The sequence below is a fragment of the Pseudorasbora parva genome, chromosome 13, assembly GCF_024679245.1.
Source record: "Pseudorasbora parva isolate DD20220531a chromosome 13, ASM2467924v1, whole genome shotgun sequence".
NCBI classification, from domain to species: domain Eukaryota; kingdom Metazoa; phylum Chordata; class Actinopteri; order Cypriniformes; family Gobionidae; genus Pseudorasbora; species Pseudorasbora parva.
This window is the reverse complement of record NC_090184.1, coordinates 40393781-40417587: the sequence shown is the minus strand read 5'-3', so window position 1 is coordinate 40417587 and position 23807 is coordinate 40393781. Positions and strand designations below refer to the sequence as shown.

At 38.3% G+C, this 23807-nt stretch overlaps 1 protein-coding gene across 3 annotated transcripts; it reads left to right on the top strand.

The window, feature by feature from the left end:
* The first annotated feature begins 13528 nt into the window (after window positions 1-13528).
* Window positions 13529-20343, top strand: LOC137039155 (uncharacterized). Of its 3 annotated transcripts, XM_067414406.1 has the most exons (7): window positions 13529-13704; window positions 13798-13820; window positions 14010-14064; window positions 17588-17914; window positions 18203-18325; window positions 18862-18954; window positions 20300-20343. In XM_067414406.1, the coding sequence occupies exons 1-6, from the start codon at window positions 13653-13655 to the stop codon at window positions 18912-18914; spliced, it is 633 nt and encodes a 210-aa protein (XP_067270507.1). In that variant the 5' UTR covers window positions 13529-13652; the 3' UTR covers window positions 18915-18954; window positions 20300-20343. The 3 variants fall into 3 exon arrangements, with proteins under 3 accessions (XP_067270507.1, XP_067270506.1, XP_067270505.1); XM_067414405.1 differs by lacking the exon at window positions 20300-20343 and having other exon boundaries at window positions 18862-19999; XM_067414404.1 differs by lacking the exons at window positions 18862-18954; window positions 20300-20343 and adding an exon at window positions 18419-18542.
* Window positions 20344-23807: the final 3464 nt, after the last annotated feature.

Here is a 23807-nt window from a genome sequence, read left to right as displayed (position 1 = left end):
CAGGAATCGCCATTGATGGTGAAACTTTCAATCCCATGCTCTGTGCCTTCTTCCCAACACTTTCCCAAAACTTTCTTTTTCTTTATATTCATTCTCCCAACATTCTTTTAAAACGTTCTTAACTGGATGACATTCTAAATGACCCATTACTGCAGTCCAATATCCCATCTTCAACTGAAATCTGCGCAATTCTAGAGGCATTTCTCCTGATTCTACCTGTAACGATACCACTGGAGATGATCTCACTGCTCCGCAACAAATTCTCATTGCTTGCCTCATATTGCCTCAATCATTTTAATACTTGTTTTACTTGCCAAGCTATACACCATGCTACTGTAATCAATGTTTGATCTTATTACTGCTTTATATATTATTTTCAATGACTGTCTACTTGCCCCCATTCTACACCTGCTAATCACCTTAATATGTTTATCCCTTTTTTACATTTTTCTATCATTTTCTGAATATGTATTCTGAAGTTTATTTTTGAGTCAATCTACATTCCCAAATATCAAACTATATTTACTTCTTCAAACTGATGACCATACATTTTTATATTCATAGATGGTTTAACTTTCTTATTCGAATAACATAACACCTGAGTTTTTGCCACAGAAAATCTAAAACCCCATATCTTTGCCCAATTCTCAACCTCATTTACAGCATTTAGCATTTTCTTTTCTACATAAGCAACATTTTGCCCCCTTATCCATAAAGCTCCATCATCCACATATGATGACCTACTTACTCCCACATCCACATTGGAAAAAATGTCATTTAACATCAAGTTAAAAAGAATGGGACTACTTACACTTCCTTAAGGAGTACCATTCTCTATAGGATATGTATGTGAATATGAGGACCTCACTCTTACTTGAATTGTTCTTCCATACATAAAATTCAAGATCCAATTATACATTTTCCCTTCTATCCACATACTATCTAACTTCATAAATATACCCTCCTTCCAAAGCATGTCATATGACTATTCTACGTCAAAAAAACATACACTTACAACTACTAACTTGTGCTTTTCTTATTTCGTTTTCCAGACATACCACCGAATCCATGGTATTTATCCCTTTTCGAAATCCACTCTGATAAGCTGATAAAAGGTTCTTGCTTTCTATAACATATGGCAATCTATTCATAACCATTCGTTCCATTAGCTTACACATGTTTGATATCAATGATATTGGTCTGTAATTACTGATGTGAGTATTATCCTTCCCAGGTTTTGCTATCGGTATAATAAATCCATGCTTCCATGCATCCGGTAAAGTCCCTGTCTCCCATACGTATTAAAATTTGTTACTATCATACTCAATTACATATCTGATAAATGTTTAACCATCTCATTACATATATTATCTTCACCAGGACCTCCATTTCATCATTAAATATATCATCTTTACCAGAACCCCTGCCAGAGCTCTCTTCATCTCAAACATTGTAAAATTACATCCTGCACGTTTTTTTTTTATATCTCAATATTGTCCTTCACACTCTGTTCCCTATACTTCCTCATATCATCTTTAATATCTGCGTTGCTGTGTACCTTTACAAATTATTCCACTAGCATCTCTGCTTTATCGGTATCTGTTACTGCTATTGTACCATTATTAGCTAAAACAGGTATATTATTTTTCCTCTGAATCCCTCCCCTCTTCCTAATCATACCCCATTAATAACTCGTTAATGTCTATTTTTTCCCCTATGCTATTACAAAATGATCTCCAATAATTTCTCTTTGATACTCTAATTTTTCTCATTTGATTGTTTGTTCATTTGTTGTTGGATAAGTGTGTCTGTGTAGTGCTGAGGTGTGTATTATTAATTTTGGTATATTCTCTGGGTGTGTGTGGGAGTTAGCATTTGTTGAGTTAGCATTTGTTTGGTCATTGCCACGTTGGAAGCGAGTTTGTTGGGGGCGTTCCCAGCTGCTTTCAATAACGATACTCAAGTGAGTATAAATAGCGTGATAGTCCGCGGCAGCGGCAGTGTGAAGCCCTCCTTGTGTGAAGACCGACGAGTGTAAAGATTTCAACTCTTCCCAGTGCAACTCCTTCCGAGCAAGGACCCCGGCAAGGCGCTTGAGTATCATCTTCCTTTTCATTATTTGTGTTCGGCTCTAATTCCTATCTGGCCTTTTCACCATGTGCTTTCAAATCTCAACTATAACTACTAGCACTCGTAAATCACGCTCAGTACGCACGAGACGCCGTAATCCTAATAATTTGCGCTATATCATAACATCCTCTGCTACTTTACTCTTTATTCCAATTGGTCTCTGGAATTGCCAGTCGGCTGTAAACAAAGCAGACTTTATTTCATCTATTGGGACTCATTCTCAGCTTAGCCTCATGGCCCTAACTGAGACCTGGATCAAACCAGAGGACACTGCCACTCCTGCAGCACTCTCAAGCAATTATACTTTTTCACACACTCCTCGGCCTATTGGGAGGGGTGGGGGTACTGGTTTGCTTATCTCAAATGATTGGAAATTTGATCCATTACCGTCTCTACCGGCCAATTCATTTGAATCGCACTCAATCACTATTACTCACCCTGTTAAAATCCATGTGGTAGTGGTCTATCGTCCTCCAGGTCACCTCGGTAACTTTGTGGAGGAGTTGGATGTGTTACTTTCTAGCTTCCCTGAGGATGGCACTCCACTGATTCTGCTTGGCGACTTCAACATCCATCTTGATAAACACCTAGCTGCAGACTTCAGCACTCTACTGACTTCATTTGACCTTAAGTTAGTATCTACTACGGCTACTCACAGATCAGGTAACCAATTAGACCTGGTCTACACACGCAACTGCTCCACAGACAACACTTTAGTTACTCCATTACACACCTCAGACCACTTTCTCATCACTCTTAACCTCATACTGACTCCAGATACAAAACATACTCCTACACAGATTACCTTTCGGCGTAATCTACGCTCACTCTCTCCCTCTCGCCTATCCACTATGGTTTCATCTTCACTCCCTCCACCTGCTCAGTTCTCAGCACTGGACACTAACAGTGCTACTGACACTCTTTGCTCCACTCTAACATCCTCCTTAGACAGTTTTTGCCCCCTTTCATCCAGACCAGCCCGCCCCACCCCATCTGCCCCCTGGCTGTCTGAAGTTCTCCGTGAACATCGCTCTGGACTCAGGGCGGCAGAGAGGAAATGGCATAAATCTAAAAACAATACTGACCTTGCCTTTTATCAGTCTCTTCTCTCTTCTTTCTCTACAAATGTCTCCACTGCTAAAACAACATACTACCACAACAAAATCAACAATTGCTCTGACTCTCGCCAACTCTTTAAAACATTCTCCTCTCTCCTTTGTCCACCTCCTCCCCCTCCTTCATCAACTCTTACAGCTGATGACTTTGCATCATTTTTCACCAACAAAACAGCTCTCATTAGCAAACAGTTCTCCTCATCACTAACTGACACGCACATCTCAACAACTAACACGAACACGCTTCCATCCTTCTCTCCACTCTCCGAGGCAGATATTTCTAAACTCATCCTTTCCAATCACCCTACTACCTGTCCACTTGATCCTATTCCCACTCACCTCCTTCAGGCTATTTCTTCTTCAATCACTCCTGCACTCACTCACATTGTCAACACTTCTCTTCACACGGGAACCTTTCCCACAGCATTTAAGCAGGCTCGGGTAACCCCACTGCTTAAGAAACCCTCTCTGAATCCAGCACTTTTAGAAAACTACCGACCGGTATCCCTTCTGCCTTTCATTGCAAAGACCCTTGAGCGAGTTGTGTTCAATCAACTCTCTGGGTTTCTTGAACAGGACAACCTCCTAGACAACAACCAATCCGGCTTCAAAAGCGGCCATTCGACTGAGACGGCCTTGCTCTCGGTAACTGAGGCACTGAGACTGGCAAAAGCAGCTTCCAAATCCTCAGTGCTCATTCTGCTGGATCTGTCTGCTGCTTTTGACACAGTTAACCACCAGATCCTCCTGTCAACACTTAAGAGGACGGGGATCTCAGGATCTGCTCTCCAGTGGTTCAGGTCTTACCTCTCTGGTAGGTCCTACAGGGTGTCATGGAGAGGTGAAGTGTCTAAGTCTTATAATCTAGCTACTGGGGTTCCCCAGGGCTCAGTCCTTGGACCACTTCTCTTCTCCATCTACATGTCATCATTAGGTTCTGTCATTCAGAAACACGGCTTCTCCTATCACTGCTATGCGGATGACACTCAACTCTACTTCTCATTTCAACCAGATGATCCTACAGTCAGTGTTCGTATCGCTGCCTGTCTGACAGACATTTCTGACTGGATGAAAGAGCATCATCTTAAACTCAATCTTGCAAAGACAGAATTACTTGTTTTCTCAACCAACCCAGCACTTCATCAAAATTTCTCCATTCAGCTTGGTTCATCGACCATAACTCCATCAAGGACAGCAAGAAACCTTGGAGTTGTGATTGATGACCAGTTAAACTTCACTGACCACATTACTGCAACAGCCCGGTCCTGCAGATTTGCTTTATACAACATTAGAAAGATTAGACCCTTCCTATCAGAACAGGCTGCACAACTCCTGGTTCAAGCTCTTGTTCTCTCCAGACTGGATTATTGTAATGCTCTTCTGGCTGGGCTTCCAGCATGCACTATCAAACCCTTGCAGCTGATCCAGAATGCAGCGGCGAGAGTGGTCTTTAATGAGCCGAAGAGAGCGCATGTTACGCCTCTCTTCATCAAACTGCACTGGTTGCCAATGGCTGCTCGCATCAAATTCAAGGCACTAGTTATCGCCTACAAAACAACCTCTGGCTCGGCACCAATATACCTAAATTCACTTGCTCAGACTTACACACCCTCCAGAAGCTTGCGTTCTGCGAACGAGCGGCGCCTCGTGGTTCCATCCCAAAGAGGCTTGAAATCGCTCTCACGGACATTTTCCTGGACCGTTCCTACTTGGTGGAATGACCTGCCGATCTCAATTCGTGCTGCCGAGTCTGTAGCCATTCTTAAAAAACATCTTAAGACACATCTTTTCCATTTGCACTTGACCAATACAGAATAGCACTTACTGATCACCACAGCAACGACCAAAAGCGCACACTCCGGGATCATATCTACGTCTCTCATCCGGATTTGCGCCTTCAGGCGGGTATGTTACATAGTAATCATAACTATCAGAATCCAGTGTTCTGTATATTGCGTACGTGAGTTTTTGTTGTAGATGGCTATTGCTGCGCGTTTAGCTACAATACAAAACCAACCCATTGGGCCACTGAATCTGCATTAACGACAACAGCTGGGGCAACAGCCTTAGTCCTAATGGGTTGTAGCTATCTTAGCTATCCAAATCCAGTGTTCGGCACTGTGCGGACGTGAGTTTTTGTTGTAGATGTCTGTCTTTAAAAAAAAAAAAAAAAAAAAAAAATTGTGTATTGTGCTAATTAATTGAGATTTCTTACAGCTCTTACAGGTTTTTGGCCTTGTCTGTTCCGTTGCTTCTATTACTCTCCCCTTTTTTGTAAGTCGCTTTGGATAAAAGCGTCTGCTAAATGATTAAATGTAAATGTAAATGTAATTATCACGTACATGAGCCCATGTATATTGTTTTTCATTACCATTCATAACTCTCCAAATGTCACATAAATCATATTTCTCAATAAGGTGAATTAAGCGTTTACGTGAAACCATATGGGGTTCAACATGATTCCTGTCTATATCAAACTCAGTACAATTAAAATCACCACCCAAAAATAAAAAATCTTCAGTACAGCAATTTTTTAAAGTTGAACAAAGAGTATCTAAAAACAGTAACCTCTCTATAGGTGCAGTTGGAGTATACACACAGATAAAAACAAACACAAAATTTTCATACACAGCTCTGACTTTTAACATTTTACCTCTCACAATTTCCTCCACATCATATGAAATTGGTTTAAAATTCTTACTAAATAAAATGGCAACTCCCCCACTCACATTTGAATAGTGACTTAACACAGAAACTCCACTAAATTCCTTCATCCAATCAACCACATTATCTTCACTACTATGAGTTTCTTGTAGAAAAGCTATGTCTATGTTTTTCTGTTCAATTCTTCAAAAATCTGTGCTCTTTTTCTAGAATTATTTGCACCATTAACATTCATAGACGCAATATGCACCTCACTCATGGTGAAAAAAAAGAAAAAGAAAACCCACATTTTATCAAAGAAAATTCCTCTCTTCTTAATTTTATACACCATCATTATTAAGGGTGCTATTTATATTCCTCACAATTTTCTTCAATCTATACACTTCTGTGTTGGTAAAGGAGTCACTAGCCATCCAATTTTTTGCTTTGTCAACAAATTGTTTCAAGTCCGGAAAATATTCTTGCATTTTTACACCCCTTTTATTTTTTGTTGACCTGAGGAACAATTTAATGTCCTCAAGATCATAACTGCGCCCTGTAATTTCACTTTGTGAAAAACTTGTACTACACTCAGATGAGTCACTATCACTTCCCGTTTCTTGCATTTCTTCTTTTTGTAAATCCACCGTCTTACTTATTTTAGCATCTAGCAACTTATTTGTCATCTTCCTTTTTTGAGGAGTCTTGAAAAAAAATTGCTCCTGTTCCGATGCTAACTGTGCTTCTTCACTCACTACACTAAATGTATTTTTTTCACCATCTGCACTTTCCTTTCTACCTTCTGAAGAAACCACCATATCAGAAACACTCAAATCAACAGGTGTAGGTGGTGGAACATTAGACACTGAATCCACTTGCTCAATCGGAGATGCTGCATCAGCCTCAACTTCTACTGAATGATCCACAACATTCTGTACCAAAACCAGACCTGTTTCCTGAACTTCTACCTCAGACTCCTTTCCATCTTTTTCTTCACCACCTTGTTCTACTGCTTCGTTTTCTTTTCCTTCTTCACCCTCATTAATTTTGTTTGGACAATTCCGAATTAAATGCCCTGTATTACCACATCCAAAACATTTGACTTTTCCTGTAGTGACATAAATAGCATAGCTAAAATCATCAATTCGAAAATTCAGTGCAACGTCTAAATCAGCATCGTCCGGAATAATCATGTATACAAACCGCCTAAAAGAAACAATGTGTTTCAATAACGGTGACTCGCTACTGATTGGAATTTTTTTTATTGGGGACACCAACTTTCCATAGCGTGTCAACGCTTGCGTTAGGAAACCATCACTAACAAAAGGTGGCACATTAGATAGAATCACCTTTTTGGCTGGTAAGGAGAGTGGGAGAACTGGAATAAATTCCCCATTAATAACAATTCCCCGTTCTACCAACTCATTCGCCTTATCTACACTATCCAGAAAAACCACTGTGGCATGTTCATTCTAGAAGCAGACAAAACACTAGCGTGTCCCACGACCTCCGCGACGGCCAGACAACACTGCTCAACTGTCACCGCGGACGTCACCTTGATCGCATGGCGTCTCGTGAGTGAACTCAACCCCTGCGCTTGTTGGGCCGACATGCTTCCACACGGAAAACACACGGCCCTCAAACGGAACTAACAAACTTAAAAAACAAATCAGAAAGAAAAAAATAACCAGAAAAAAAGAAAAAAAAAGCAACTTCACTCACACCACTCTGCACCACGCTCGCTCCGCTCTGCACACACTCGCTCAACAAACACACCGGAAGTGAGAGAGAGAGAGAGAGAGAGAGAGAGAGAGAGAGAGAGAGAGAGAGAGAGAGAGAGAGAGAGAGAGAGAGAGAGAGAGAGAGAGAGAGAGAGAGAGAGAGAGAGAGAGAGAGAGAGAGAGAGAGACTTTGACTTTTAGTCTTTCTTTATTTTAACAATTAATCAAAATATATAAATATATAAAACACAGAGATATTCACATATGCTCATATTCAACAAACAAGAAAAAAAAAAAAAAAAAAAAAAAAAAAAAAAAAAAAATGATAATAATAATAATCACAAAAAAATACTCACACACACATTTGTAAAATTCCATCTTCTAATTTACATAAAACATCATTCAAACCCCAAGTTTGTTCAAAAGTATCAAGATCTCCAACCATTTTATAATATGCAAACTCAACCGTAAGCCGAGCAGATATCAGACCCCTTAAAGTCATCTTAACATCAGTAGAAACACTCCCATTCATCTTTGCTTTTCTTGTCAGCCACACGGCTAATTTCGCTTGACCATATAAAAAGTTTATTAACACATCTCTTTTTCTGTTTTGATAGTTATATTTAGGGCCATAAATAAAACCATTAAAAGAAAATTCAAATTTCAAATTTGTACTCCATTCTTCCAACAGCAGAAGCATTGGCTTCAATCTTTCACACTTCAAGAATAAGTGAAACACATCTTCAGACTTAAGACAAAAGGGACATTCATCCGTTACTGTTGGATCAATATGTGCCCTATGTCTATTGGTGGTTATTATTCCATGTATTAATCGCCACTGGAGGTCCGCAGTTCTCTTATCGATAGGACGTTTATATAAAGTCCTCCAGCTACCAGTAGGGGGAACATCAAATCCTTCCATCCCTTGCCATTTAGAGTCTGAGACGCTTTTTAATGATTCAAAATGCCTCACTTTTACACAGGTCTGATACATTGCTCTTTTTCCAATATCAGCAAACAAACTAAGTTCTGGAGTTTTAAAACTCAGCAACTTTCCTTTATCCTCTGGCCATATCTCCACAGCTGCCTTTACACTCAGACTTGGAAACTCAACCATCTCATTATTACATTTCTTCTTTGTTTCCTCTTCCAAAAAATCTGCAAATGTTGATGGTATTACAGATAAAAATTCAGTCCTTAATCTTTCTGCGACTCGGAGTGATTTAATACCAAGCTTTGCCGCAATGTCTCTTGAAGGCAACCATTCTCTCTTACTCCAAAGATGAGAGACTTTTATAAACTTAGCTTTCACCATAGCAGTCAGCATGGAATGAGAGTTCAAGATGTCCATAGGTAATGTGGGATTACACAGGAGAGGTTCTTCTTTAATCCATGATCCACTTGCAACTCCTTCTTCACGAACAGTTCTCAGAACATTCCAGGATTTCAGGACAGTTTTATAAAACGGAGTTAACTCGGCTAATATCTCATCATTTAATTTCATTAAAAACAAGTGTCGATCTAGTCCCAGTCGTCCTCCTCTCCTCAAAAGACCACAAGCCACATCAGCCCAACAGACATCTTCCCCATACAACAGCCTCTGGGCAGCTTGTAGTCTAAAAACAGCAATCCTGCTATCTACATCAATTAAACCTTGCCCCCCCTCATGAAGAGGCAGGTAAAGTACTGCAGGTTTCAGCCAATGCTGACCTGTCCAAAAGAACTCAACAATACATCTCTGAATGTCCTTAGTGACAGCAGCAGGGGGGTCCAATACAGTCAATTTATGCCACAAAGTTGAAGCAACAAGATTATTGGCTATTAAGACCCTTCCCCTATAGGAGAGCTGAGGTATTAGCCATTTCCAATTTGATAACCGGAGACACACTTTTTCCAATAATCCTTCCCAATTCTTTTTTTTATATGTTTCAGAGCCTAAAAACACTCCTAAAAACTTAAAACCATCTTTGCGCCATATAATATTATTAGGCAGCTGTGGGACATTTAGCCTCTCTGAACCACACCATAAGGCCTCACTTTTTGTCCAATTTATTTGTGCTGATGATGCTCTCCCATAACATTTAAGATTTTCTAAAACCACTTTAATATCATTATTGTCCCTAATTATGACCGTTACATCATCAGCATAAGCTGATAATTTCACATAATTTGAAATATTTGACCCTTCAATGTGTAAACCTGTCAACTGTTCTCTTAATTTGCACAGTAGGGGTTCAATCGCAAGACTATAGAGCTGCCCTGAAAGAGGGCATCCCTGTCTTATTCCCCTCTGTATTTTAATAGGAACACTTAACCCTCCAGCTACTTTGACCATACATTCAGCTTCATTGTACAATAAATTAACCCACGAAATAAACCGATCTCCGAAACCAAAAGTCTTAAGTAACTCAAACAAATAGGCATGGTCGACTCTGTCGAACGCTTTTTCTTGGTCAAGTGATATTAAACCCAAATCAACATCATTATACATTGCATAATCTATTACATCTCGCATTAAAAATAAATTATCTCTAATACATCGCCCCTTTACACAATAAGATTGTTCTTTCATGATTAAAACACTCATATAATTATTTAATCTGCTGGCAATACATTTTGAAAAATTTTTATAATCCATACACATTAATGCAACAGGTCGCCAATTCTTCAAACAATATAAATCACCTTTTTTTGGTAACAAAGACAACACTGCTCTATTACAACTCTTAGGTAAAGACCCAGTCTGTATTGAAAATAAGAGCACCTCAAAATAGTCTTTTCCGATCACATGCCAGAACTGTTTATAGAATTCAGCTGTTAGACCGTCTAGACCAGGAGCCTTCTCTGATGAAAGATCTTTGACAGATTTAGTCACATCTTGGAATGTGATTGGTAAATCAATATCCTCTCGTTGCTCGGGCATCAAACTCTTAAGACATGAAAATAAATCTTCTTTACATTTAGAATCTGTGACATTAGCTGTATATAAATCAGAATAAAAATCAACAGCGATTTTTCTCATTTCACAGGGATCATAAGTAACAAGACCGTCATCATTTTTTAAACCCACCATCATCTTTCCTTGATTAGTCTTTCGCTCTAAATTAAAAAAGAATTTAGTGGGTCCGTCAATGTCTTTACTTTGAATAAAACGAGCCCTAACAAGGGCACCTTTCACTTTGTCATGCAATAAAGAGTTCAACAGAAGCTTTTTCTCTGAAAGGGCAGCTTCCAACCAGAGTCCATTCCTTGCCATCATTTTCTCCTCTATATCAGAGATCTCATTTTCCAAGTCCTGTATCCGAGTCTTCAATGTTGTGTTTGAATATGACGAATATTGCTGACAGAAAACTCTAATTTGCACCTTTCCAATGTCCCACCATTGTTTTATATCAACATAATGTTCTTTTTGCATTTGCCATGACTCCCAAAACAATTTAAAATTTGCACAAAAGACAATATCTTGTAAGAGTTTATTATTAAAATACCAATACATACTCCTTTTTCTTTCCTTTAACAATACAAAATCCATGGTTACCATTTTATGATCTGAAATTATATTTGGAATAATATTAACATTACCCACTCTATTACTTGAATCACGTGTCACATAAAAACGATCTAACCTTGCAGCATAAACTTTGCCATCCGTAACTTTTACCCAGGTATATTGTTTAAGTGATGGGTTTTTCGCTCTCCAAATATCATCGAGATTCAAACTCTTAACTACTTCAGATAATGCAAGTGCTGATTTATGGTGAGGTTCCTCAGCATTTCTATCCATGTTAAAATTCAAAGTGCAATTCCAGTCTCCTGCCATTATAATTACGTCACTTGAATTAAGAGCTTTTAAAACACGACCCAATTTCTCAAACAAAAGAACTCTTTCTGTTCCACCATTAGGGGCATACATATTAACAAACAGAAATTTAAAATTTTGTATTTCGGCTCTTACTAGGAGTAATCTTCCAGGTTCTATCTCATGTCTAGATATAAGTTTTGCCTTCAAAGTTGGATTAAACAAGATCGCTACTCCTGCACTAAAATTTGAGCAATGACTTAAAGCATATTCCCCCTTCCACCACAAACCCCATTCAGACTCATTACTCGTATTACTATGGGTTTCTTGGAGAAATCCTACTGAAATATTCTTAATATGAAAATACTCTGATACTAAAGCCTGCTTTTTCTTATCCCTCAGACCATTCACATTTAAAGAGCCTATTCTAAGATACTCCATGAAATAGGAAGAGTAGAAAAAACAGTAGAAGAAAAAGGAAAAGAAACACAAAACTATATATGAAGCCATAATTTTTATTTAGCTTTTCCTCGATTCTTTCTTTCATTCAAGTTCCTTTTACCCTGCCGCAACACTGTTATATACTTCTTCAGTCTGTACCGTTTCTGTTGCGATAACACTGTATGATTGTATGTTTTACGTGCCCACACCACAGAAGCAACAAACTTCTCTACGTCAGGGAAGAAATCTCCTATTTCTACCCTTTTTCCTTTAGTCTCGTCCAAAAACGCATTTATCTGTTCCACAGAGTACAAATCCTCATCAATTTTACCGAGATCCGACAAATCTGACAAACTCTCATCATCCTTCATATCATCCTGGCTCTGCGTCATAATATCAGAAGCCGCATCATCCTCCTCCATATTACTACTCTGCTCACCACTGCCACAAAGGCCTACATGACTAACTACATGTTGCTCTCTTACAACTTCAGTACCATTTACATTGCTACAGCTTGGCTTTTCTTTATCAACATAGTTTAAATCACTCACAGCATTCTCACTCACCTCTAATCCATTGGCCTCACTCGTCTGTACAACGGGGTCTCCGTCCAAACCTGACTTTTCCTCTCCTGGTGTCTGTTTCCCCGCCACATCCTCACGCACCAATTGTTCATCCGTTTCAACAATAATCCTAGGTTCCTCCGAAGTGTTTTTCTTTTGAGGGCATGATAGTCTTTTATGTCCATACTCCCCACATTCAAAACATCGCAGGCTTTCCGTACTAGCAAAAATCATGTACGAACTGTCGCCATCATTCACTCTAAACGACACATCCAGTACTTTATCAGAAGAACTCAGAAGCATAAACGCTTGTCTTCTAAAAGACATAACGTGCTTAAGCGCGGGGTTCTTACATCCCAAAGAAACTGTTTTTATCTCACTTACCACTTTTCCGAATCTCGTAAGCGCTCTCACTATGACTTCGTTTTCAATGAATGGAGGGACGTTTGAAATGATTACTTTTGTTGCCGGAGCAAACAGCGGAGTAATATTAACAAACATTTCCTTAACCCACAACCCGTTCTCAATTACTTTATTGACCAAAGCTTCCGTTTTGAGAAAGACTACTACTGCTTTGTTCATTCTCGAAGCTGACAATATATTCTCATAGCCCATCTGCTCACCAACCGCTAACAAAACATCTTCCACAGTAGCACTCGCCTCTGGCACACACCTGAAACCATGGCGGAGAGATAATGACGTCCTTCCACCTGTGGACGCCATACCTAACGCCAGATACTCCGTGCAAAGCACGGCACAACTTTTATTACAACTCTATATTAATATTAGATAGTAAACACAAAAATAAAGAATAAGAAAAACAGAAAGAAAGTTATAAAGAATCGCGTACGACAGAAAACACGCTCTCAGACACGCACCCTTCTCACTCCCAACACGCACTCAGAGAGAGAGAGAGAGAGAGAGAGAGAGAGAGAGCAAAGTCTGCAATTTGCAAAGTCTAAGTTTCAGAAGTGAAAAACAATTACTATATTAATATGATGTTTTGGCATGACTGGGAAAGAGTTTGTTGGCAACCAAATGTTTATCAAAGATAATTCATTGAGTTTAAATCAATGAGGAGATCTTAATTGAATGTGTAGTAAATTAATAGAACATGTGCCTCATGCAGATGACAAGGACTAAACTTCTTTAGCACAGGAAATGTGAAGGAGAAGAACTGAAGACAGAAACTGAGTTGGTTCACGCTGCATGTGTTAGAAAGCACAATCGTTTTTGAGGCATGATGAAGCTCCTTTTTCGGGTCCTTTTGATGGTTGTAATTTTAGCTTTGCGTGAGTATTGCTTTCTCCCTAGTTTGCCTTTAAAATGTGTGGAGGTAACAAATAATATAATAAAAATAAACTAATGTTATTTGTTTTATACAGAGAAATGTCAGGAGTTGAACATGGTATGCTCTCTCTCTCTCTCTCTCTCTCTCTCTCTCTCTCTCTCTCTCTCTCTCTCTCTCTCTATATATATATATATATATATATATAGTCTTTTCTCAGCACTGGCTTAGACTTACTGTATTATAGAAAAGAATGTTAAATGTTTTATTCATGTGTTTTGTATTTTTTTATGTGGCTTTGTTGGACAGGACTATGAAGGCTCTATGGACTATTCTGGAATGTGGGCTCTAGATGATGTGATAAGTATGATCAAATGTTTAATTTTTCTCGATGTTCTAACTGTATTAAAGGTCCTTGAAATAATAACAATTTATAATAGTAACAAAAAAGCCCCAATCTCGCATCTGGCATGTTTTAAGTTGAAGTGATTGTGACTTTTTTTAGCCACGTCTCTTAATAAACTAATACACTGGAATTAATTTAAAAGCATTAATAACTTTCCTCAAAACAATAGCATTGCATCATCCTGCTTCCTTTTGACACAAAGTACTTGACTATTAAAGTATGTTTTGTACATTATTATGTTAGTTATTTTTTGCAGGGCTCAACATCATTTTTTAAAGGGGCAAGTGAAAGAGAATTGTACTTGTCTGACCGAACAAGTAGCCTAACCCAGCATTGAATCCCATCCATTTTTTTTTTTTATGGCTCTGGCCTATAGCCTGATTAAAACGGCAATAACAAGAAAATCACTAAAACGTGATAATTTCTACATGAATTTAGTCAAGTGACAATTGATAATAAATCAATTATCGAGCTCTCTCACGACACACGCATTTCAACCCATTCACACGCTCACACCCCACACCTTTTATTTCTCACGCAGAGAAATCGCCAGGGTAACACCTTTGTTTTACTATCTATGGGTAACACACACTAAGTTGCGTGCTATTAGAGGAATCAAGCGAGTTGCCCATAGAGTTCTGATGGCCCTGCCATGCAACATTAAAGGGGGGGTGAAATGCTGTTTCATGCATACTGAGCTTTTTACACTGTTAAAGACTTGGATTCCCATCCTAATCAGAAAAAGTTTCAAAAACTAATGTTGGACGTTTGATGAAGTATTTCTGTGTTAAAAATACTCCTTCCGGTTTCTCACAAGTTTCGGAGAGTTTTTTTCGAGTATGGGTCGGCTTGACGTTAATAGAACGGAAGGTCCTTGTATGGGCCTGTTAGGGGTTAACAGCTTATGACCCAGGACCAGTAGTGAAGAAATGAAGACAGAGTCAGGATTCCAATTAAATAAAAGAAAAATTTACTTAAGAATAGTTTGCAGTTTCAAAAGCAGAAGCCAGCTTCAAGTCTCACATGGAGTTCGTAGGCCGCGCTCCCTCTCTCACCGTCTCGTTGCCTCGCCCTATCGTACATACAATTGTCCCAACAGTTATACCGTTTTCAAGGTCTTATCCACGTCATTACTGCGATGTGGATGGTTCTGATTGGCTCAGAGACAATGCATAGTCATGGTAAATTTCCACTCGAGTCAGTTAATCTGATGCACGTTTCCACTGACGTGTCACTTGTTGATGCTTTCACCCCAGAATCAGGCCCGTAGTGACCTTCCAGATCTGGAGCAGGCGCCAGCTTGCCCAGAACAACAAGTCCACCCATCTCTTAGGGTGCCCATTGAACACCATTCTGATCTGTAACAGAATATTGCGCACATACACAGATACACAGTCTCTCCAAGGTTGGAGCTGATTAAGCTCCAGTTCTTACCAAAACATACTGATAACATGTGCTTTCTTTTAGTGAGAGGGACACACAATAGTACAGGCAATATTCATCTTGAGTCTTTAGTGTTTCAGTAAAAGGAAATATAAAAGGAATAAAACATAATAAATTAAATGAAAGACAAATCCATATTTCATATCTGGAAGCCGGGCTAAGTGAGCAAACGCTGTTACTGCACTCCTGACATGTTAGGGGTGTGTGATACCTCAAATCCAAACACACGACCTTGTTGCCAGTGTTTAGTGACACATCACACATCTCTAGGCCAGACCCTCAGTCACTCCTCAGAGACCAAATACACACTTTAGAAAACAAGAAACTAAAACAAAATCATAACTGGATAGAATCATTATAATAATATAGGTAATATAGGAAGATGAATATTAATTAAGGTTTTGATTATGAAGTTATAGGATATAAATATATACAGGTATATTGACGCGGCAGTGGATTTCAAAATCCCCCCTTCAGGCCGTACGGGCTCTTCTCCCGGTAGGGTGCGCGCGCGCGTGACTAGAGCGAGAGAGGAAATGCACGCCCATAAACACTCTCTCAGCTGCAGATCCACTCGTCGTTATAGTCCGCGCCTATGGAAGGCCGTTTCAGCATAAAAACGTTCCAGCGTTACTCGTCGTAATTATATTTTTACTAGTAACAATTCAATTATAGAGCTCTCTAATTGTATTATTACTAGTAACAATTATGATTATAGAGCTCTCTAATTCAATTATTACTAGTCATGTCTCCATTGACTTCCATTCATTTTTAATTATAGAGCTCTGTAATTCAATTGTTACTAGTAACAATTGAATTACAGAGCTCTTCAAATGATTTATTACTAGTAAAAATACACATTAAGGATATGTGTAATTGCAGAGCTCTATAATTGAATTACAGAGCTCTCTAATTGAATTGTTACTAGTAAAAATACAATTAGAGAGCTCTATAATTGTAATTGTTACTAGTACAAATTTAATTATAGAGCTCTTTAATTGTAATTGTTACTAGTACAAATTAAATTGTAGAGCTCTTTAATTGAATTGTTACTAGTAAAAATATAATTACGACGAGTAACGCTGGAACGTTTTTATGCTGAAACGGCCTTCCATACGCGCTGCGCTCCACTTTATTCCTATGGGTGACGTCGAGCAACTTCAACGCTTCAGCACAGCATTCCGGGAAGGCAGCGCTGCATTTGAACCGATTTGAACGCAGAAATGACGGGAAGCTTCACAACATCGTTTCAGTTGCGTCGCAAAGGGGATCTCCACTGTTCACTGCTGTCAGGACTTTACCAAATCATACCAAAGAAGTGTGTTTTTGACAGAGTAAACGACAGTAAACGACACGATCGCGTGCTTCGTCATTCAAATGCGCTAACGGTTACTCCATTGCTGTTCTCTGTTGTGTAACGTTACACTAGTCTGACGTGCAAAACCGTTTTGCTAGCTACCTCTAAGGTCTAGTCGCATACAATAGTCCATAAACCGAATCACATCCTCATAAAATGCGAGTGAAGACACACAAAGGCCACTAAATACAGTACATACCACAGAGACAGACGTCTCTCATGTTCAATTTATTTCTGCCTCAGATTTGATTCTAGATCATTATCTGTATTAGCTGAGATAGCCATTGGGTTTCTCCACGCTTGAGGATGTCACCGCTTTGTTCGTGATCGTCATTCTTTAGCTCCGCCCACACGATACGCCTCCAGGCGCTCGGTTTTTTCCGGAAAGACTCGGTACAGCCCATATTTCTTTTATAAATATAATAAAACTAAAGACTTTTCGGAGATATGAAGGATGCAATACTACTCTATAGGTACTCAAGATTGACATGAGATTGACTGAAACTGAGTGTTTCACCCCCCCTTTAAACATTTAATTTATGAAGATTAAGATGTGTGCAGCTGTTATTTAAATATCCAGTTCCAGCTCATTAGAAGACATACTCTATCGTTGGCACAATTTTAGCTGCAGATATTTGTAGCGTTCACATTTCACCAGCATGTTTATGTGTTGTGTTTTAGATGTTCCAGTGCCGAACATCACAGTGCCGAACATCACAGTGTACCGACAGATGGAGGATAGAGAGCGTGATAGTGTGATAGTATTGTGCATGTTTGATCAAATGGCTGCAATGAGATATAGTTGGTGGATGCAGTCTGTTGACCTGTCTGTGGAGAGTGAACTAAACTACACCAAGGAAATAGTCCAATGCTCTTCTTTAGAGAGTAGACCTTGTGTGTTTATGGTCACTGTGAGTCCACCTGCTTCCTTCACCTGTGTGCATGAGATTCATACTGATGAAGGAGTCAAGAATGTGAGCAGTCAGACCTACCATTACAAGCAGTCAGGTAAAACAAATGCATCTCTGCTATAGAAGTTTAGATGTTACATCCCTGCCTAGATAATACCATATTGCCATGTGTTTGCATTTTCATATTTTGATTTTTTTTTTTTAAATCTGTCTTCCTCTCGCCACCTTTCTTTTTCTTCCTCATCTGATGATGTTTGGGATGTATAATTAGCTATTTAAAAAAATACAGTATAGAGCTGATCTTTTTATGTGTCTGTCTGAGAATGTATAGTCTAATGCATACAAGCTAAAACGTATTTTTGTCCATCATTATATTTCCACGCAGTCTTGTATCATCATGAGGAAGGAGTATCTTTATTCTACATCTGCTATTCCTCTTCCATTGCTGTTGGTCTCTTCATCATGACTGTGGCAGTGATCGTGACCAGCATCAGGAGCAAAGATAAAGGTGTGTGTTTCAGTCAGATAATCTAAAAATGAAAATTATAAAAATGCATACACATCTCAAAATGCTTTATTATACATTTTATTTCATTACTAGCTCCATCGTGCTCAATTTTGGCTGCTAAAGATGCCTTACAAGAAGCTCAAATACAGGTTTTGGTTTTATGAGCTGAAGATGAAGAGAATGAACAGAGTTTCTCTTCCTCAATCTTTTTGCTGATGACAGTAAGGGCATAACACAATGTCTACAGTCAGAGATCAGTATAGTTTCCTGAAAGTGTAATTAAAATCTCACATCCGTTGTTGGTGTGAGATGCTGTCTGATGTTGTCTTTTAAAGACAAACACGTTGAGGAGGTTTACTGTACTGATGTGTTTCTGATGAGTTTGTGTTCAGGATTAGATTTGATCAGTTCTTTAGCTTTAGTGGTTTTCAAGCACACACACACACACACACACACACACACACACACACACACACACACACACACACACACACACACACACACACTAACTCAGTGTGGTTTGTTTGTTAACACAGACTCCATCAACACCACCACAGCTGTTACAGGCAATGACTACATGGATGCATAAATAACCAGAAGACTTTCTGAAGAAAGAAGAACAAACTTTGGTAACACAATAAGGTTTCATTTGTTAACTTTAATTTGTTAACATGAACCAATAATGAACTGCCCTTTTACAGCATTTATTAATCTTAGTTAATCTCAACATTTACTAATTATTAAAATCCAAAGTTGAGTTAATACTAAATAATTAGGTGTATTAGGTGTAAAAAGGTGTATTATTCAATTTTCTGCTGTAAAATATCCAAAACCCACTAGGCCAGTGTTATATATTTTGTTCAGCTGAGTTATTACAATATCCCAAATGTTTCTATTTGTAACTATTTGTAAATCGTGCGAAATTTGCTATTTTAACCAAGAAGCCGGGAAGTCTGAGGGAGTCGCCTGTCAATTGCGTCATATCTGTGTTACCCTCGGTTTCCGGTTTTATTTTGCAGAAGCTCTTTACTCTTAGCAATGTGAACAAGTGTCACAGCAGCTGCTGAGCGAACGCACAGAATAACGACATCATTTTAAACACACTTAAATGTATCTGATATGATAAACGGAGCGGAAATGGCGCTGGCTATTGTGTCCCGTCATAATAAAAGTCTGGTTGCTCGTGAGCCGTGTGTTGCGTAACAATCACTCCAGCAGCTGTGCTCAGCTCCACAACACTCGGTCCTGCTCTGCTACTACAGTAACGTTAATAATCACATCCATGAACATGATTTCTGCCATGAGTCCTATCCTGATACTTCTCCACCGGCTGAGAGATGATCACATGTCCCAAGATGCTGCGCTCAAACTTAGCGTCATCGAACTACGCCTTCGTTTTGAATAGGTGCCCTCTAGCGGACGGAAAAGTTACATAGTGCAGCTTTAACTAACATTAACAAATGCTGTACAAATATATGTATTATTATTAATTTATGTTTTTAAACTTTGTAAAAATATAAGTGAAAAACTAAATAATTGTTAATTTAACATTTTGCATTTCTTATTTTATTTGGAATGTATATATGAATATATATTACATTATATATTATATTATATATATTATATTATTATTTTTAATACAATTTTAGAAAAATGTTCATTTGTAACATTTTACTTGATGATGCAACTTTAGAACTGTGCACTGCTGCAATTTAAATACTTTTTCATTACGATAATTTGCTTGTGCTGTAACATTCCCTTAACTGTATGATTGAATATAAAATAAATGCTTCACTTACTGCTGTAGCTTTAATTTCTGTCTATGTACAGCAGAAAGCAGTAGCTGTCTGAAAAGACATACAAGAAAATGTGAATTGCAGATGTTAATTACAATGAATAATAAAACAAATGAACTAATACATACATTAAAAAAATGTACAGGGTGGCAATGTGTTTTTTTTTTTTTTTTTTTAGGAACTGGGAAATGAATATGACAGATATGTGCCAGTTCTGTTTTCTAACTACATCCAGTAGGGGGCAGCTGTGGTTTAATACTGCCATACTCATCTGAATCATATTCTCTATGCTTCCCTTAAAAAATATATTTTGTTCTGTGAACTAAAGCTCAAAAGAAAGAGGAATACCTAAAAAAATCCTACAAAAATACAACAAACCCAAACTAAATCTGCATGTGTACAGTATACAGTATATATCTGCATACAACTCTACAGTATGCAGTCATGTGCAAAAGAAAGTACACAAACTAACCATAATAAAAAATCATCTGGTTGGCAGGTCTTAAAATTAGGTAAATACAACTTCAGATGAACAACAACATGACATATTACACAGTGTCATTTTTTATTTAACAAAAACTAGGCCAAAAATGGAGAAGGCATGTGTGAAAAACGAAGTACAGCCTTACTGTTTCCATAGGAATTAAGAGGGTAAGTATGAGTCAGTCACTGCTGATCAGAACAGATCGATGCCCCAACGCCAGCGCTGCATATTAGCATATTTAATTCGAATTTTGTGATTTCATAACACTGTGCCAATTCGCGATTCCATTTTAACTTGAAGCCCCCGATTAATCACACAATGTAATGGTCTGGGTGCATGTAGCTTTAAAACTCATGTTTGAGGTGTCCTTGCATTCATGGGGCTAATGAAGGAGGCAAATATTCTGTGCCATTCTGTTCTGCTTTAAGCTTTTCAAAAACAAAATATGATAATTAACGGTAACCTGTGTCATGTGAATCATTTACGAGATTATTAATGTCAATGGTTAGGTTACAACCAAGCCTGCCGTACACGTCCTGATAAGTGAAGCCAAAGCGCCTCGATCGCATCCAGGTGGCGCATCCATTCTGGTTCTGGTTCTTCTATCTAAATCAACTAGTGGCATTTGAAACAACCATGGAGGAATTGCAGGAATCGCCATTGATGGTGAAACTTTCAATCCCATGCTCTGTGCCTTCTTCCCAACACTTTCCCAAAACTTTCTTTTTCTTTATATTCATTCTCCCAACATTCTTTTAAAACGTTCTTAACTGGATGACATTCTAAATGACCCATTACTGCAGTCCAATATCCCATCTTCAACTGAAATCTGCGCAATTCTAGAGGCATTTCTCCTGATTCTACCTGTAACGATACCACTGGAGAAGATCTCACTGCTCCGCAACAAATTCTCATTGCCTCAATCATTTTAATACTTGTTTTACTTGCCAAGCTATACACCATGCTACTGTAATCAATGTTTGATCTTATTACTGCTTTATATATTATTTTCAATGACTGTCTACTTGCCCCCATTCTACACCTGCTAATCACCTTAATATGTTTATCCCTTTTTTACATTTTTCTATCATTTTCTGAATATGTATTCTGAAGTTTATTTTTGAGTCAATCTACATTCCCAAATATCAAACTATATTTACTTCTTCAAACTGATGGCCATACATTTTTATATTCATAGATGGTTTAACTTTCTTATTCGAATAACATAACACCTGAGTTTTTGCCACAGAAAATCTAAAACCCCATATCTTTGCCCAATTCTCAACCTCATTTACAGCATTTAGCATTTTCTTTTCTACATAAGCAACATTTTGCCCCCTTATCCATAAAGCTCCATCATCCACATATGATGACCTACTTACTCCCACATCCACATTGGAAAAAATGTCATTTAACATCAAGTTAAAAAGAATGGGACTACTTACACTTCCTTAAGGAGTACCATTCTCTATAGGATATGTATGTGAATATGAGGACCTCACTCTTACTTGAATTGTTCTTCCATACATAAAATTAAAGATCCAATTATACATTTTCCCTTCTATCCACATACTATCTAACTTCATAAATATACCCTCCTTCCAAAGCATGTCATATGACTATTCTACGTCAAAAAAACATACACTTACAACTACTAACTTGTGCTTTTCTTATTTCGTTTTCCAGACATACAACCGAATCCATGGTATTTATCCCTTTTCGAAATCCACTCTGATAAGCTGATAAAAGGTTCTTGCTTTCTATAACATATGGCAATCTATTCATAACCATTCGTTCCATTAGCTTACACATGTTTGATATCAATGATATTGGTCTGTAATTCCTGATGTGAGTATTATCCTTCCCAGGTTTTGCTATCGGTATAATAAATCCATGCTTCCATGCATCCGGTAAAGTCCCTGTCTCCCATACGTATTAAAATTTGTTAATATCATACTCAATTACATATCTGATAAATGTTTAACCATCTCATTACATATATTATCTTCACCTGGACCTCCATTACATCATTACATATATCATCTTTACCAGAACCCCTGCCAGAGCTCTCTTCATCTCAAACATTGTAAAATTACATCCTGCACGTTTTTTTTTTATATCTCAATATTGTCCTTCACACTCTGTTCCCTATACTTCCTCATATCATCTTTAATATCTGCGTTGCTGTGTACCTTTACAAATTATTCCACTAGCATCTCTGCTTTATCGGTATCTGTTACTGCTATTGTACCATTATTAGCTAAAACAGGTATATTATTTTTCCTCTGAATCCCTCCCCTCTTCCTAATCATACCCCATTAATAACTCGTTAATGTCTGTTTTTTCCCCTATGCTATTACAAAATGATCTCCAATAATTTCTTTTTGATACTCTAATTTCTCTCCACACCAATGCCTGAGCGCTCTTATAGCTTAACATAACACTAATGTTTTCCTTGCTTTCTTAAAGAGGTACTTCAGCGCTGGAAAGATTAATCTGTATTTAAACTGGGTCATTAATGTAGTAGAAATGTGAAATTATTTTTTAATTTGGTGCCTTCTAGACTGAGAAAAGACAGAAAATGTATTTTTTTCTCATGGGGATGAAAGACTACAATTCCCAGAATGCTTCGCTGCCCTGTGAGGCCATTCCCAAAGCCACCACTACTGGATTACTGTGACTGAGTTAGAGAACAGACACTACAATTAAATCCTAAACGTGTCTGTTCAATATATAAAGATTGAGTGGCCGCATTAGTCTCACAGCACTAACTCAGATTAGGAGTCAGATTATATTTAACGTCATAAATGAGCTAATAAGCTCTTGTGATGAGAGCCGAGGAAATCGCAACCACACTCGCGGCATACATTCACAACGCGTGTTCAGTCTGGCGCGTTTTAAGTTCACGCCTTTGCTAGCTTAACTTTCATAGAAATTAATTAGAGAAGATTAAAACCCCTTATTGCTTAGCAACCAATCCGTTTAAATGAATGCCTGCAGCTGAGCTGTGCTGTGAGTGTGATCTCCCATCCCCCATGTGCGGGTTGAATTGTATGTATTGTCAACCCATTCTCACTCCCAAGGCGTCAAAAACCGAAGCATGGTCAAGTGCCTTCCGCGTCACAATAAAGACGCTAAAGGTGCCCCAAGGCGTCATGTTTCGACGCGCTGGGTGTTCCATTCATTTCAGTGAGAAACCTTT

Excerpts from the sequence above, each read along its gene's own strand:
- LOC137039155 (XM_067414404.1), top strand. The coding sequence starts at position 13,653 with ATGATGAAGCTCCTTTTTCGGGTCCTTTTGATGGTTGTAATTTTAGCT. Across the intron at positions 13,705-13,797 it reads GGTTGTAATTTTAGCTTTGC|AGAAATGTCAGGAGTTGAAC; the intron begins GTGAGTATTGCT and ends TGTTTTATACAG. Across the intron at positions 17,915-18,202 it reads CTACCATTACAAGCAGTCAG|TCTTGTATCATCATGAGGAA; the intron begins GTAAAACAAATG and ends ATTTCCACGCAG.